This window comes from Clarias gariepinus, chromosome 3, assembly GCF_024256425.1.
Source record: "Clarias gariepinus isolate MV-2021 ecotype Netherlands chromosome 3, CGAR_prim_01v2, whole genome shotgun sequence".
NCBI classification, from domain to species: domain Eukaryota; kingdom Metazoa; phylum Chordata; class Actinopteri; order Siluriformes; family Clariidae; genus Clarias; species Clarias gariepinus.
In genome coordinates, this window is record NC_071102.1 from 28,508,203 (window position 1) to 28,522,111 (window position 13,909).

General features: G+C 35.9%; 2 protein-coding genes across 2 annotated transcripts; one reads left to right on the forward strand and one right to left on the reverse strand.

Annotated features, from left to right (window-relative positions):
* The first annotated feature begins 1,246 nt into the window (after positions 1-1,246).
* On the forward strand, positions 1,247-7,495 carry si:ch211-57n23.1 (uncharacterized). Its single transcript, XM_053493520.1, has 3 exons — positions 1,247-1,634; positions 3,342-3,821; positions 6,526-7,495. Exons 2-3 carry the CDS (start codon positions 3,352-3,354, stop codon positions 6,665-6,667), a joined length of 612 nt encoding a protein of 203 aa, XP_053349495.1. The 5' UTR covers positions 1,247-1,634; positions 3,342-3,351; the 3' UTR covers positions 6,668-7,495.
* chrac1 (chromatin accessibility complex subunit 1) lies at positions 7,290-11,593 on the reverse strand. Its single transcript, XM_053493521.1, has 3 exons — positions 11,427-11,593; positions 9,373-9,499; positions 7,290-8,167 (listed from the first exon to the last, which is right to left on the reverse strand). Exons 1-3 carry the CDS (start codon positions 11,562-11,564, stop codon positions 8,094-8,096), a joined length of 339 nt encoding a protein of 112 aa, XP_053349496.1. The 5' UTR covers positions 11,565-11,593; the 3' UTR covers positions 7,290-8,093.
* Between the last annotated feature and the right edge of the window lie 2,316 nt (positions 11,594-13,909).

A 13,909-nucleotide genomic window follows, 5' to 3' on the forward strand; every position in this document is an offset into this window, starting at 1 on the left:
CATACAAGACAAAGATTTGGCATCTTAAAATAATTAGACATTATGGTAAAAGAATATATAATGTTGGCCATTACCTTTTTTAAAGTTTATATTCTGTATATAAAACATTTATAGAGCTTCAGTCCCAAAAAGTCAAGCAAACTTTAAGGTTCATTGTTTAAAGTTTCAGGTATGGCCATGGGTACTGCTTCTTAATAATAATAATAATAATAATAATAATAATAATAACACATCAATATCCAGTTCTCTCTTTTTCTCCAAAGAATTTAAACACATTTCAGGAAAAGATGAACTTATTTTAAAATATTTTAATACTAAATGTATTGCTATAAATTGATACATGTGATAATTCATTCGTCTATCCAAAAACCTCTGTAGTCCAACTAGGGACCGATGTATTTATTCCCTTTTTGTACGAGCATGGTAGGACCTCTGGTCAAATTTCACATACTAAGGGCAATTTGGGAACAGCAATTAGCCTAATCTGCATGTCTGGAAACCAGAGAACCCAGAGGAAACCTAGCAGCACAAGGAGAATGTGCAAACACCATGCACATAGGCCGGATGCGGGAATAAAACCCAGGTGCAAGTCGGCAGTGCTAACCACTAAGCCATCGTGCCACCTATAAATGATAATATTATGTTAAAAATATCATTTATATAATATATTTATATATATCATACAATTTTTCATTTCCTGAAGTGAGTATAAATTTTTTTTGACTGACGTAATGGGTAATACATTGTCTTGCTCTTCTATTTATAATTTCAGGTCTCGTTCTGCCTGTGCAGCATTTTTGTAGAAGCCTTTAAAAAAAAAAAAAAAAAAAACTAATTTCCACATTTACTTGATTGATTGCACAACATAATTTAGTTTTATACAAAAAATATTTTTCCCTTCTGTAATCTCTCAATTTGTGCCTCAAATTTTTACACATACTTTAAAATGTTTGTTTATAGGATTTAGAGGATTATAGGGATTGTACACTTCTTATAAAGACCAACTAGTGATCTGGATTCTGACTTTATTAATTAGCTCTTTTATGTTTTATTTATCGAGTTCCTTCTCTACCTCCTGCTCTTTTACAGTATTTTCTGTCAAGGCAATCAAAAAAATAAATAAAAAGGCCACGATTCGGATCTGTGACGTGTAAACACTTGCAAGTGATTAACGATTTTAGGGACTGACGGAGCTCAGGCAGCTCTGGGCTTTGACTCTGGCTGGGTTGTTTTTGTTCTTCAACCAGTTTTATGTCTCGTAGCTGTGTGTGTGCGCGCATTTCATATGTAGTTGTTAGAGCAGTTAGTAGTATATATGTATATGTGACTGTTTCATATATGTGTATGCAAGTGTTTTTTTAGTGTGTGTACATGAGTAAAGTTTGATTTAAGCCCTATACGGCGCTTCATACAATTTTAAACACTACATTCCACATATTATTCTTGGTTGGGTATTTCTGAGGGTTAATTAATACCGGCAAACAAATGGTGCGGTGGGAGCGAGTCAGATTTTCCAGCTGTGAGAACTGGAGACACACAAAGAGAGACACGAAGAGAAAGAGAGAGAGAGAGACAGACAGACAGAGAGAGAAAGACGCAGCGGACCAAACAACGTCTCACTTCACTCACTAAAGGTAAGCTTATAAACTTCTGATAATATTCGTTCTAAAAACAAACTTTTTGAAAGAACATACTGTACATTTATTCAAGTATCATGTTTAGCTTCCACGTTTTAGTGTTTGCTAGTTTTCTATAAAGAAAAGATGGAAGAGTGGAGATAAATGCGCCACGCGACGTGTTTAAGATGCTACAATCCGAGCATGAAAACAAATTTAAAAAACAACCACACAAACAGGTGGATATTCGTTACTGCCGTTACGGCTGTTTATCACACTGTGGGGTGGCTGTGTGAGTGTTTCAGGGGAAACTAGCTAATGCGTGCGCTAAAAGTCGCACGAGCCACCATGTGACGTCATATAAGCTAAATATTCGCCTGTTCGTTGAAGGTTCATAGTCATTTTCATATCAAAACGTTTCGTATGAGCATCAAAAATATTTAAAATCTGAATCTTCAGAATACAAATCGCTGTGTTATAAAAGAATGATAAATTCCTTATTTAAAAAAAGGTAAAAATGCACTTGACAAAAAAGAAAGTAAAATAATGATTTAAATCAAGAACACATAAAGAAGCAGTAAAATAGACATAAAGTAAATAGTCACAGGTGGAATAAGTGGAATATAAGTGGAATAATTGGTGGCTTCCTGGGTAGCACCTTCGCTTTTCTCCTCCAGTGTCCGGGTTCAATTTCTGCCTCGGGTCCGTGTGCACTGAGTTCGTATGTTCTCCCTGTGCTTGGTGGGTTTCCTCCCACAGTCCAAAGACTTAGATTAGGCTAACTGTTGTCCCCAAATTTCCCTGTAGTGGGTAAATGCGCATGTGAATGTTGACTGGAGGATTAAATACAATGGTCACCACTGGCCTTCAAATCCCTAGTTGGACAGAGTTTACTATATGGATGGAACTCCTAAATTACTTCTAAATAAAAAGTAGTGCATAGTCAGAACAAACAACAATTATCAGTGATTAGTCACTGGGAGACAAAGTTGAATATTAATCACTGGGAAAACTGCTCAGGGATTGGTTACTGTGAAACAATGATTAGTGATTGGACACTAAGGAAATGGTGATCAGCGATTGTTCTTTAGGAAACAGTGGAAATCACTGAGTGATGTTGGAAATTGATGTGGTTGTTTGGAGGAATACATTTATATTTATAAGCACAACTATACACACTGGTAGTAAGTCAACAGAACCTGCTTTTTCAGTTCCTATAACCGGCAGCTGTGAGGTGAACTAAAGACATGTCAAGTGCAGGAAGTCACTAACATCCACTAAAAAGTCACTAGATTTGTTTCTAGGCATGTCATTTAATTAAAGACAAACGAAGAATCTAAAATCTCAGTAAGTTAAGAACATCTGTATTATTATTATTTTTAAAGTACAGTTCTGATGGCACAACAGAGTTAAATGGCCCACTGACACAAAGCAAGAGTTTATACAGTGTTTAAAATTTTCACCTAGTATACTCATGGCAAATATGAAAATGTTACTGTGCTGCGGTCTTATAAAATGTAAATCTGCTTAAGGATCATTTGGTTATCCATCTGGTATAAATCTTAAAGGTTTTATGCAGCAGACTGTTTCCCTATCAGAAAGTAAAAAAAATAGAACCCTTATTGGCAAAGAACCCTAATGATTCAGCGAATCCTGAACCCTCGAGAAAGAGACAAATGTTTCTTAGTAAGATGAGTAGGAATACCATCTTTTTTTTTGCCTTAGCTGCAGCAGGATGGAATGGTTTCTCCTGCTCCTTTTTACTGTGTGCTGCACTGGAGACAGCATTGAAGTGGGCTTGGAGGACAGTGACTGGGACTGGGGCTCCGGCCTGCCTGAGCTGCTGCACAGCTTTCCTGCTCAAAGTCCCTTTTTCACAGACACAGCAGAACATGAAGCAAACTGCACTCAGCGCTTCTGGCTGCCACCATCCTCTCCTGTGTGCTGGGAAGACATAGCAGGACCAGAGGAGTTCAAGGAGACACGTTTGCTGGTGCTACAGAACCGAGCAGCACTCCATGCTGTAACTGAGGCCAGCGGTCTGGAGGAGGGAGGAATCTCATATGAGGAGCAGGCAATGACAGATGTCCAAGGAGTTCGGGAAGATCACCTGAGCATTTCTCAGACTGTGGAGTTCATGCAGAAAGTCTTCTTTGACCTGGATGAGAAGAGGAAGACGGGAAAGGAACAGGACACGTTTGCAAGGTAAATTGCTTTTCTACCATCGGTACAATTGGAAGAAAAATCCTCTATAATAAAATAAAGGAGAAAGAAATTCAACAGACATACAGTGCTGTAAAAATGCCCCTTACTCTGATTGGCAAAAAAAATTATATATATTTTTTGTATTACGATTTCGTAGTGGCCTAGTCAAAGTCTGTACCTAAATCTGATTGAGATTCTTAAACAGGCTGTTTAGGCTTGAAAACCCTATAGTGTGGCTGAATTAAAACAATTCAGCAAAGAAATGTGGGCCAAAATTCCCCAATTTCTTTTTCACATAGATTCAGGTAGGTTTGGACATCTTGATAAATTAGATCCTAATGTAAAAATTGCATTTTGTATTTACTCTGGTTATCTTTGCATAACATAAACAATTGTTGACCTGAATCATTTAAATGTAAAAAAAAAAAAAATCAGGAAAAGGAACAAATCCTTTTTTATGTCACTGTATGTCCTGGATGGGCCTTAACAATGTTTCACAAATAGGAGCAATTTAGAATTCCCAAGAACACAATTACCAAAACTTACAGCTCTATGGCAGTAACATATGCATGCACATGCACCATGTATACATATCTAGTGGATATAAAAGTCATCCCTGTTAAAATTGCAGGTTCTTAATGATGTAAAAAAAATATATCTATCTATCTATCTATCTATCTATATATATATATATATATATATATATATATACTCAGCAAAAAAAGAAACGTCCTCTGACTTTCAACTGTTTTTACTTTCAGTAAACTTAATGTGTAAATATTTGTATGAACACTAAAAGAGTCAACACCATAAGACATAAACTAAAAATGTTTCACAATGTGTCCCTGAATGAAGGGAGGCTCAAAATCAAAAGTACCAGTCAGTATCTGGTGTGGCCACCAGCTGCTTGAAGTACTGCAGTGCATCTCCTCCTCATGGACTGCCTATTGCGGACAGTCTGAGCACTGATGGAGGGACTGTGTGTTCCTGTACCTGTACCTGTCACGCAGGAGTGATATTTGGACGTACCAATCCTGTGCAGGTGTTGTAACACGTGGTCTTTCACTGCGAGGATGATCAGCTGTCCTTCCTGTCTCCCTGTAGCACTGTCTTAGGCGTCTCACAGTGCGGACATGGCAATTTATTGCCCTAGCCACATCAGCAGTCCTCAAGCCTCCCTGCAGCAGGTTCACGCAGATGAGCAGCGTTTTTAGAACTGTGACCTTAAATGCCTTCTTTCTGTAAGCTGTTAAGGTCTTAATGACCATTCCACAGGTGCATGTTAATTAATTGAATATGGTTAATTGAACATGCATGGAAAACATTGTTTAAACCCTTTACAATAAAGATCTGTAAAGTTATTCGGATTTTTACAACATTATTGTTGAAATACACAGTCCAGAAAAAGGGACGTTTCTTTTTTTGCTGATATATATATTTCAGATCTGTTTCGACATTTGATGTGATATACAGTACTTTAACAATCAATAAAACTCAAGTGAAAAATGTTAGGAAAAAAATGAAAGAGATCAAGTTAACAATACCCAGTGATTTGGAAACAAGGATGACATTAAATTATAGCTACTTTCAGGCTGAAATAGCTAACACATCTCTGGGATCAATTTGTGCAAGGATTCATCTTTGGCATATATATATATATATATATATAGAACCGAAAGGTTTCTGAGATTTTCTGGGCTTAAACTTCGACAGGGCTCTTCCAAAACATTGATATTCTATTATTGAATTGCCATTCAGTTTTTTGTGTTTTGGATCATTATTGTCATGGAATATGCCAAAAGAGATTTGGAACTATCCATGATTCCTTCTATATTTGCTAGAGCTCCAGGCCCAGATGGAGAGGAGCAGCCCTAAAGCCCTGATGCTGCCACCACCATGGCTTTAGGATTCTTTGGTTAAGAACCTTGGTCTTGATTTTGTAGCATGTCTTCATATATGTTTAGATATCTTAAGTTAAAACTTATATTATTTAGTTTAGACCCAAAAATACTATCTTGGTTTTCATCAGACTATTACACATTTTGTCACATGTTTTTTTTTACTACACTACCCCATAGATCAGGCTTCTAAAGAATGTGAGAGGTTAACTAAAGTTTCTAGCTTATCCTTGTTTAGGGTTAATCAGAGTCACTTAACTGATGGCAGGTGTATACTAATTGCGTTTAAACACAATTTTGAACCTGACTAATTAGTGCTGTGTACAGTGACATGCCCCATTATAAGAGGAGTTATTGTTAGGATTATTACACACCTGCTATCAATGAAGTGATTCTGATTAACCCCAAACAGAGATAAGCTGTTTCTGTTCCCTATTCTTGACAGATCTATCTTATTCTTCATACATGTGCACCCTGATTATAATATTTTTCATTTTCTTTTTTGTTTCCCTATAAATATTTCTAAATATATTTTATATCTATATTTAAAATCCCTAGTAAAGGCAATAAGATAAAAAAAACAGTAAAGTGAGTGTGATTAAGAATACTTTCAAAAGCTTTACAAAAGATGTTTACAGTAGTGAGGTAAAAACATCACAAAAATATAATACTGTTTATTTTTCTAGTTTCTCAGCTTTAGTCACAAAAAACTGTTACTATTAAACTAGTGTAAACTATTTTAAACCTTAAAAAAGTCAAATGACAATAATTAACACAAATGTGTATGCTGTCTTTCCTTGTTGCAGTTTAAAAGAGAAGATTACAAATACCATGAACTCCATAAATGGCAGAGAAGAAATAGCAGTTCTTCTGGAGCAGCATCTGTCTCAACTTGAGAGGACATTAAACACCCTACAATATCGACTAACCCAACTACTGCATCTATAATAATGTTACAGTATACATTTTACATTGTTGTGCATGCCCGTGAGGAAGCAAGACTTTATACCTTAAAGCATGACTTTCTTTATTGTCTTATACCGCTGTTTCAATAGTGGGGTAAGTAATGCACTGCCTGGGCAAAAAAGTCATATACTTTAATAATTAGTTTGACCAATTTCAGACCCATCATTTGAGTGAAAATGTTTTTACTTTCACCAAACATAGCTGTAACTTCTACTGATGATTTTTACGATGCAACCTTACCAAGCGTTTTAAGTGATCTCAATATTTTCATGACCAGATTTGTTTCGAAGTTGAATTTTTAGCACTGTCTGTCCAGGTTTTAATAATGTGCATCCCAAATCTACTACCAGCTTAATATTTGCAGGCCAATGTTTTGATCTTTTTAAAACTGCAACTTTTTTGGGCCAGGCAGTGTATGATGGTGATTTGAAGACACAAGACATTACTCTAAGATACCTTTTAGAAAGGATTATATAATTATATTATTAACTTTTATACCATATTGTAACTTTATAACAACTTTCATGAAGGCATTATTTATCAGGTCAGCATTGTTAAATTAGAATCATTGTACAGGATCAGAAAAAAAATTGAGCTGAGCAAATAAGAAACAAAAGGTTTATTTATTGAAAAATATACACCAATTATCATACAGTACACTATACAAAACGCAAGATGTTATGCAAATTTCAAGTATAAATTCTCACAATTTAAATTCAGTGCATGTAATAAGCTATAACAGCAAATAATTACAAGCAAACTGTGGTATACTCAATTCTGATCTACAGTAAAGGATACTGATTAAACCTGCAGGGTGTCAGTTTTTTTTTAAATATCAAAGATTTCAAGCAAAATATTAAGTAATAGTCACATTAAAAAAGACAAGTTGTAAGTAATAATTTCACGATATGCACAAGAGTTAGACAGTTTTTATCTTAAGGTGTATAATAAAAAATACTGATATCATAATGCCCATTTAAAGAAACAGTGGGAGTAACACCCTGAGTAACTGCTTTTAAAGCAGTTGTAAAGTTGGAATCTGAAAAAAAAATGGAAGAGCTGTGGAAGCAAATCAACAACTGTACAACATAAATAAATGCACGAGTTAAAGTGGCCACTCTGCCTTGCAATATGCTGTGAGCGACTAGCTACACTAGTTTAGTGGTGATCAGGCAATTACATATCTGAATATCATAAGGAAACAAACAAAAACCTGCTCATCACCATTTGAAGAACAATAAGCGTTAAGGAACTGAACAAATTTATTTGGATGAGATGTAATGAAGTACTCTCTTGTCTCTTTTGAGGAAATTATTATTTTTTTTTAATTGTTAACATTTTCTTATCTTGAAACAATTTCTAAGAATAATGTTGTAATAATTAATTTTTTAATGTGTGATTTGGAGTATTAGTTGTCATCGTCTTCCATTTTCTTCAAGGACTTCAGATACTCGCTAGCTAAGATTTTCTTTGGAAGAATATCTATGGAGAAAAAGAGGGAATATAGAACATATGAAAATAATGTTTTTATAACCTCTTTTTTTGGTCACTTTAAAATATACAACTTTTATGGTTCAACACAATCATCCATATTGATCAAGGCCAGACTAGCTTTACTGTCATATGTTAACATGCATACACTTACATACGTATATATCTATTTACATCTTATCTGAGATCTAAGCACATTTTCCATCACGATATCCAGGGCTGATTGAGGGTGCTGAGACTTAAAATCACAACCTTCTGGTCAGCAGTCCATAGCTTAACCACTAAGAAATCACTCTCATTAGTGTGACTATATATCAGCCCTGAAACACACAGCATGTGCAGTTTTCCAACAACGCAAAAGTTATATCCATCTACCTGGCCATCCCTTCCAATAATGGCACAGTGAAAAAAAGTTATATGTTGTTTGTTTTAGGTTATATTTGACTAATACTGAGACCTGCTAAGATCAGATAATTGTTATTACATTTTTACACAAAAACATAGAATTAAAAGAGGGGATACCAACTTTTGAGCTAGAAATGTTCCAACACACAGAATCACAGTTGTCATTGGTCTTTCGGCTGTTCCGTCATTAAGGGGTCACCACAACGGACCATCTGACCTGCACCCCAACTTGGCACAGGTTTTATGCTGGATGCCCTTCCTGTTTTTCTGGCCTTGGGACCAGCTATGCGTCCAGTGGCTAAGGTTTGGGCACTAAACTAGGACCTTCCACATGGCCGACAAGAAACCTACCACTGACCTACCAAGAATCAAAGTTCAAAAGTTCAAAAGAATCAAAGACATCTTAAAATGTCTTTGGTCAAAAATGATTTTCTGTCTATTTTGCATAGTTATATTTATCATGAACATAGTCTACCATTTTTTTTTTCTCTTTTTGAAAGTCTTTTATGTGGCTTTATAAAAAAAAAAAATGGAGATGGACGTGGTGTACAGATTAGGGATTCTGTATTTTACTTCTCATCACCCAACACCTGCCAGAGATGACCTCTTATTGGTACCTGACCAGGTTTCAGATGCTGTACTACACTATCTGACATTGTGAATGTAATCTACATAATAACTGATAAAACTGGTATTAATTTACTATTTACAATAACACTGTGACCAACATCTTATAAAAATAATTTAAGTGTACATCACAGTCAACCGTTAGAGAAACAAAAATCTCTCACCTGTGAGAAACTGGAACACTTCTGACTCCTCAGCAGTGTTCGCCAGATCGCTGTAGGCCAGGGTGCCATTCTGTTGTCCTGAGCCATTATTGTATGAGGTCAAAGCCAAGTGCTGAACAAAAAGCTCCTAGAACAACAGATACAAAAAATACATATAAAACTTAAACTACGAATGAATCTTATGCCTAAAATTAAACCAAAATGAATTTAAAAGAGCTAAGTTGTTGTTGGTCTTTCGGCTGCTCCCGGCAAGGGGTCGCCACAGCGGACTATCCAGTCCGCACAACAACTTGGCACAGGTTTTACGCCGGATGCCCTTCCAGACGCAACCCACCCATTTTATCTGGGCTTGGGACCGGCACTGCATGCAGTGGCTGGGGTTTGAGCACTGGCTGGGAATCAAACCCGGGCCTTCCGCATGGCAGGCGAATATATATATTAGATAGTATCAAGGTAAGGAAAAGGGTATAAGAGCTAACTGAGTACTGTAGTTAATTATAATCCTGGCAGATACAGAATGCCCATAATGCACTATGTATATTCTTGGGAATTCTGAGGAATTTCTGAGTGTTGCCAGATTGTTGCTACATTTGGCAGCTTTTTAATGACATTTTAACATTTTATTATTTTATTTAGATTTCAATTATTTGTTATGATACCTGTATTCGTGCCACCTAACTTTTTTTTGTTGAAACTATATATATATTGCCATCTTAATGAGGCTTCTTTTGAAAATTAGAAAAAAGAGAAAAAAGCCTAACAAGTCTTGAGGAGAATATACAGACTGTGCATGATGTGAACTGTTTCATAACAACTGATCACCATTTATTGAAAGGGAGTGAGCATGCATAGCAAGTAGCGTTCTTTGCTTTGTTAACCTGTCAGTGCAGCTAATCCTTTGCCTACCACAAAACAATTAATTTTGATACTGACAAGTTCATTTTTCAATCTATGGTTAGCTTGTGAAGTGATAAAACAGATACAAAAAAATGAATTAAAAAATAAATAAATAAATAAAAAAAAAAAAAAATAAAAAAAAAAATATATATATATATATATATATATATATATATATATATTATATATAATAATCAGACTGTGCATTCTCCCTCTCATCAGCTTCACTGACCTTTAAAGCCAACTTCCCAGTCCAGTCTTCCTAAAATAATAATAATAAAAAACATTAAATGCTTTCTTCCTTGGTCAGTGACTACCCATTCTAAAAGACCTTTTACACTCCCTAGTTCTTAAAGCTTCTTTATCATCATCATCATTATCATTTTTGTTAAATGGCAGTTGGAAGCAAGTTACATTACCACCAACTGTAGGCTTCATTTCCCTCATCTTCCTGTACCTGTTAAAGCTGATTTTCCAGCCCAGCCTCTCTTAAAAAAAATCTAATGCTTCCTTCACTGATCTTATCTTGGCTTGTTCTGTGTCTTGCTTTAACTGCCACTTTCACACACACACACACACACACACACACACACACACTTTCTTCTCGACACATTTCCTCTCAGTACCACTCTGTCTTTGGTTGGAGTTCTGTAAGTCGCATTGCTACCACCTATAGGTCTCTCTCTCACTCCTCAGCTTCCCTAAATTTTAAAGACCTTTCAGCACAGTTTTCCTAAAATAAACAAATAAATAAATAAAACATTAAGTGCCTCCTTGATTAAAAAAAAACCCCTCAACATTACCTTCAACTCTCCCTAGTTCTTGGAGCTGTGCAACCTTGGTATAATAATTTAACGAATATGTACGAGTGTGTGTGACGTCACAAAAGACATTCAGTACCTACATTTTACTATCCCCTAAAAAGAGCTCAGGTTTGACGCAAAAGATTAACAATCTAAACAACCTCTACATTAGTCAAAATATTTTAAAATACATATGTATACGTTATATTATGAACAGTAAAAAAAAACAATATCAATGCCGAGAAAAAAACTCATTCATAACATTTATCTAAACATCTTTAAGCTTAAAGTTAGCTCAAATCCATCAGTGCATCAGAGCTAAGCCAACTGGTGTTCACCATAATAATCTACTACCGTGGCTTTTGCTGTTAAGAAAAGGGCGTCCTGGTTAATACACGACACGTCCGGAGAGCTCTTCATTATTAATTTTACACGTGAGATTGGGAGAGAGACGTTTTTCCCGTTTGCCGCGCGGTCAACTTTGTTCTCCATCTTTCCTGAAAGTTGTTCAGTTTAGCGGAAGTACGCCACCGCGTTTTCAAAACGCCCTAGCACAGGCACATGGGAATTGTAGTTTTTTAATCGCTAAAAAACCTATAACGTTCTCTAAAACCGGGTTTGTGTTTATCGAAAATACTCGTCAGTGCATAAATGTCACAAAAACGTTAATATGTTGTTTTAAAAATTGTGAGAATTTCTTAGTTGAAAGTTTTATGAGCGTATCTTAACTACGTATACCAGCTTGTTTTTCATATCGAAACTACATTTCCCACTATTGTAAATACGTTTTGTGATTGTAGTTTGTACGGCTTTGCGAGGTTGCCAGGTATATGTTTATACCTCTTTCAAGGTAGGTTTTTTTTTGTTGGTTGAAGTCGTTTTTTTTTTAAGGATACACGTTGCTTGACATTTTTCACAACTGAATGTTCATTAATTTCCAACGAAAATGTACTACTCTTCTAATCAGTGTTTGATGAGGTAACAGGGGCGTAGACTTGTTTTTCCTCTTTCTCTCTGTTACACCTGGTACTCCTGAGATACCGTTGGTGCCGTTCTCTTCTGCCCTCTGTGCTTTGGTGATTCACCCTGATGCTTTACCTCTGGTTGAAAGTCTCAACATTTGGAAATCACCAGGATGGAATAACCCCAAGAGGAAAGACTAATGGTTAGGGGAAGACTTATTTTCTATCTGGCCGATTATTGTGTTAACATTTAGCATTCTTACAATTGTCTGTATTTTTTTTTTGTTGTGAGTGAACTTGTCTTCAGTAAAGTCTGTGCAATTTATGAGAGAACCAGAAGCTGGAGAGCAACTGTGCTTCCTGCACCACAAAAGCACTGTTGAATTGGGACTATTAGTTGGACTCAAATTTCAGTACAAGATCTACTACTTTAATTTCAGTTTATTATTATTATTATTTTTATTTATTTATTTATTTATTTATTTATTTGTGTGTGTGTTAAATTATAAGCCTATTTTTATATTAAACTTACAAACGTTCTGGTTTCAGCTATTTTATTTACTGATATAAAAATTTTTGACATTAAACTTTATAAGAAATGCTTCTGGGAGCTTTCTTCCTTCACATTTTTATTTTAGGATAATATTAAAATGTACTCCTTCAATTAAATACATAGATAAAGCTATTTCAACAACATGTGTGGGAGCTTGTGTTATTTCTATTTCTATTTATATTAAAATGTTTGCTGCAAATGCATATTAGTTTTAAATATCTGTTTTCTGTCTTCTTCGTTACAGTAATCAGGATCGGAATTAACTCTGAAAAAAATCATATCAATTAACCCCTAATAAAACAGTTTTGCCACAATGGCTTAAGACTGAGATTGTCTTGAACATTTTTGCACTCAAGTCTCCATTAGTGATGATATTCTCAATAAAAATCCATTTATTCATTCATCTTCTATAACACTTGCTGGAACTTACAGGGTCGTGGGGGTCCTGGAGACTTAGGGCAAGAGGAGGGGTGCAATCCATCACAGGGCACACACACTACAGGCATTTTGAGAATTTCAATTAACCTAATCAGCATCTCAGTGGGAGGAAACCAGAGTACCTGCAGGAAACCAACCAAGCATGGGGGAAACCTGCAAACACTACGAACACAGACCCGATGCATGAATCGAACCCCTTGGCCCTAAAGATTTTGACGCTCCTATCCAGAGCGGCTTACAAAAAGTGCTTTAAAGTTTCTGTCATTGGATAGATGCTTACACTGGTTACTACTAGTAAGATAGTTACTTACACTGGGTGCTAACCAGGGGTAGCTCAGTGGTTAAGGCATTGGACTACTTGGTTCGGAAGATCCCAGGTTCAAACCCCACAACCACCAAGTTGCCACTGCTGGGCCCTTGAGCAAGGCTCTTAACCCTCAACTGCTCAGATGTGTAATGAGATAAAAATGTAAGTTGCTCTGGAAAAGAGCGTCTGCCAAATGCCTAAATATAACCAGTCCGCCACCATGCTGCCCCTAAACAAAATATTCCAAATAAATATTTTTTTTATATTTCAAAATATAATGCAATTCCTGGTTACACAATTTCATTTATATAGCACACAATTATACAGTAGACGGGTGTTATTTATAATGTGTCACTCGGGAAAGGTTTCTTTTTCATGTCGTCTCAGAGAGCTTTTGCTTCTCACCGTCTCCTCTGGTTTTCTCATCAGAGATAAACCTATCGTAATAAAATTAAAATCCGAACACGTTAACAGTTCTGTAAAGCTGCTTTGTCTATTAATAAATGTGCTTACTTACTACTCTGTACCGACGACGACGAGTGAATTTGAATTGCAAGTGGACTTGGCAACCCGGCTC